This window comes from Scyliorhinus torazame, chromosome 5, assembly GCF_047496885.1.
Source record: "Scyliorhinus torazame isolate Kashiwa2021f chromosome 5, sScyTor2.1, whole genome shotgun sequence".
NCBI classification, from domain to species: domain Eukaryota; kingdom Metazoa; phylum Chordata; class Chondrichthyes; order Carcharhiniformes; family Scyliorhinidae; genus Scyliorhinus; species Scyliorhinus torazame.
The window spans coordinates 259,458,466-259,460,276 of NC_092711.1; the positions used below are offsets into that span (position 1 = coordinate 259,458,466).

A 1,811-nucleotide genomic window follows, 5' to 3' on the forward strand; every position below is an offset into this window, starting at 1 on the left:
CCAGCAGCGCGGGTTCAATTCCCAAACCGGCCTCCCCGAACAGGCGCCGGAATGTGGCGACTAGGGGCTTTTCACAGTAACTTCATTTAAGCCTACTTGTGACAATAAGCGATTATTATTATTGTTATATTATTACAGGATGAAGAGTCCCTGATAGAGATGTCGTCAGATCAAGAATCAGCAGATGACAGGCCATTCGTGGATGGAGATATCAAAGACAGTAATCTTGTCATATTATATATCTATATATAGGTACATATTAAATGAAACATCAATTCTACACTTTGTGGAGGTTCAATTAAGAAAAGTTATAACTTCCTAAGCTTAGTTGCTGCAGATAATTAAGAGGCCAAGGTCACTTCTTCGGCAGTCACCAATAAAACTTTAATCTTTATGGTTTCAGATAGACACATGAAGCCAGGTTGCTAACGGGAGTAACAGACATTTGAAGCAGCATTTTGTATTGGAAGCATGCTGTGTGGACGCAAGATCTACTTCTGAGTAAACTCTTGTGAGATTGACAATGGCTAACTCTGCCATGCAATTGGTAGCCTTGATCGTGTGCATAATCGGCATGGTTGGGACATTATCAGCTACTATTATGCCCCACTGGAGGATCACAGCACACATTGGAGCAAATGTTGTAACTGCCATTGTCTATATGAAAGGGTTGTGGTGGGCATGCGCCATGTTCAGCACCGGCGTCTTCCAATGTGATACTTACAACTCTGTCCTGGAACTCCCACCAGATCTCCAAGCTGCCCGTGCTATGATGGTCATCTCAGTTGCACTCTCATTGCTCGCTATAACAGTCTCCGTGGTTGGCATGAAATGCACTGTGTGCGCCAAAGATTCTCCAATAAAAGACAAGGTGGCTGGCACTGGAGGAGTTTTATTTATCGTGGCTGGGCTAAATGGGTTGGTGCCAGTGGCCTGGACAATGAATGGAGTGATACTGAATTTCCACAACCCATTAATTCCAGGCGATCTCAAGTTTGAAATCGGTGAGTCCTTGTACTTGGGGGTCGTTGCCGCTATGCTGACCGTCATCGGAGGAGTCATACTGTCCCTGTCATTTATAGGCGGGAGAACTGAGCCGTACAGTAGACGACCAATGTCCTACCGGAATCCCGCAACCAACCGTTCAGCTCCTGCACCATCGGCTGCATCTCTCCATTCGAAAGCAGCAAAAGCGGAATTCGAGTCTTACAATCTAACTGGTTATGTGTAGGTTTAAAATGGCATTGTGTGGATCACAGTGGAATTACTTCGCAAAGTGATTTACACCACTCTCCTTGAGGAAATAATTTAAAGAGGTTTGTTGCGAAGACCTTTGCGTGATGAAGATTATATTGATGAAGAGTACACAGAGAAATAACTTGGCTATCTCAAGATATTGAAATTGTAAACGGTAATTTAGGAAGACTGCGGTCTTACTGGTGATTTAGAAAGGAGCTTGAAGTAATGTTTCTTCCATTCATAAGATCCTGCTTTTCCTGCAAACCATTCTTATGTGAGCACAGTACGAAGTCTTACAACACCAGGTTAAAGTCCAACAGGTTTGTTTCGATGTCACTAGCTTTCGGAGCGCCGCTCCTTCCTCAGGTGAATGAAGAGGTCTGTTCCAGAAACACATATATAGACAAATTCAAAGATGCCAAACAATGCTTGGAATGCGAGCATTAGCAGGTGATTAAATCTTTACAGATCCAGAGATGGGGTAACCCCAGGTTAAAGAGGTGTGAATTGTACCAAGCCAGGACAGTTGGTAGGATTTCGCAGGCCAGATGGTGGGGGATGAATGTAATACG

At 44.0% G+C, this 1,811-nt stretch overlaps 1 protein-coding gene across 1 annotated transcript; it reads left to right on the top strand.

The window, feature by feature from the left end:
• The first annotated feature begins 390 nt into the window (after positions 1 to 390).
• On the top strand, positions 391 to 1,540 carry LOC140422774 (claudin-2-like). Its single transcript, XM_072507701.1, has one exon. It carries the CDS (start codon positions 524 to 526, stop codon positions 1,229 to 1,231), a length of 708 nt encoding a protein of 235 aa, XP_072363802.1. The 5' UTR covers positions 391 to 523; the 3' UTR covers positions 1,232 to 1,540.
• The last annotated feature ends 271 nt before the right edge of the window (positions 1,541 to 1,811 follow it).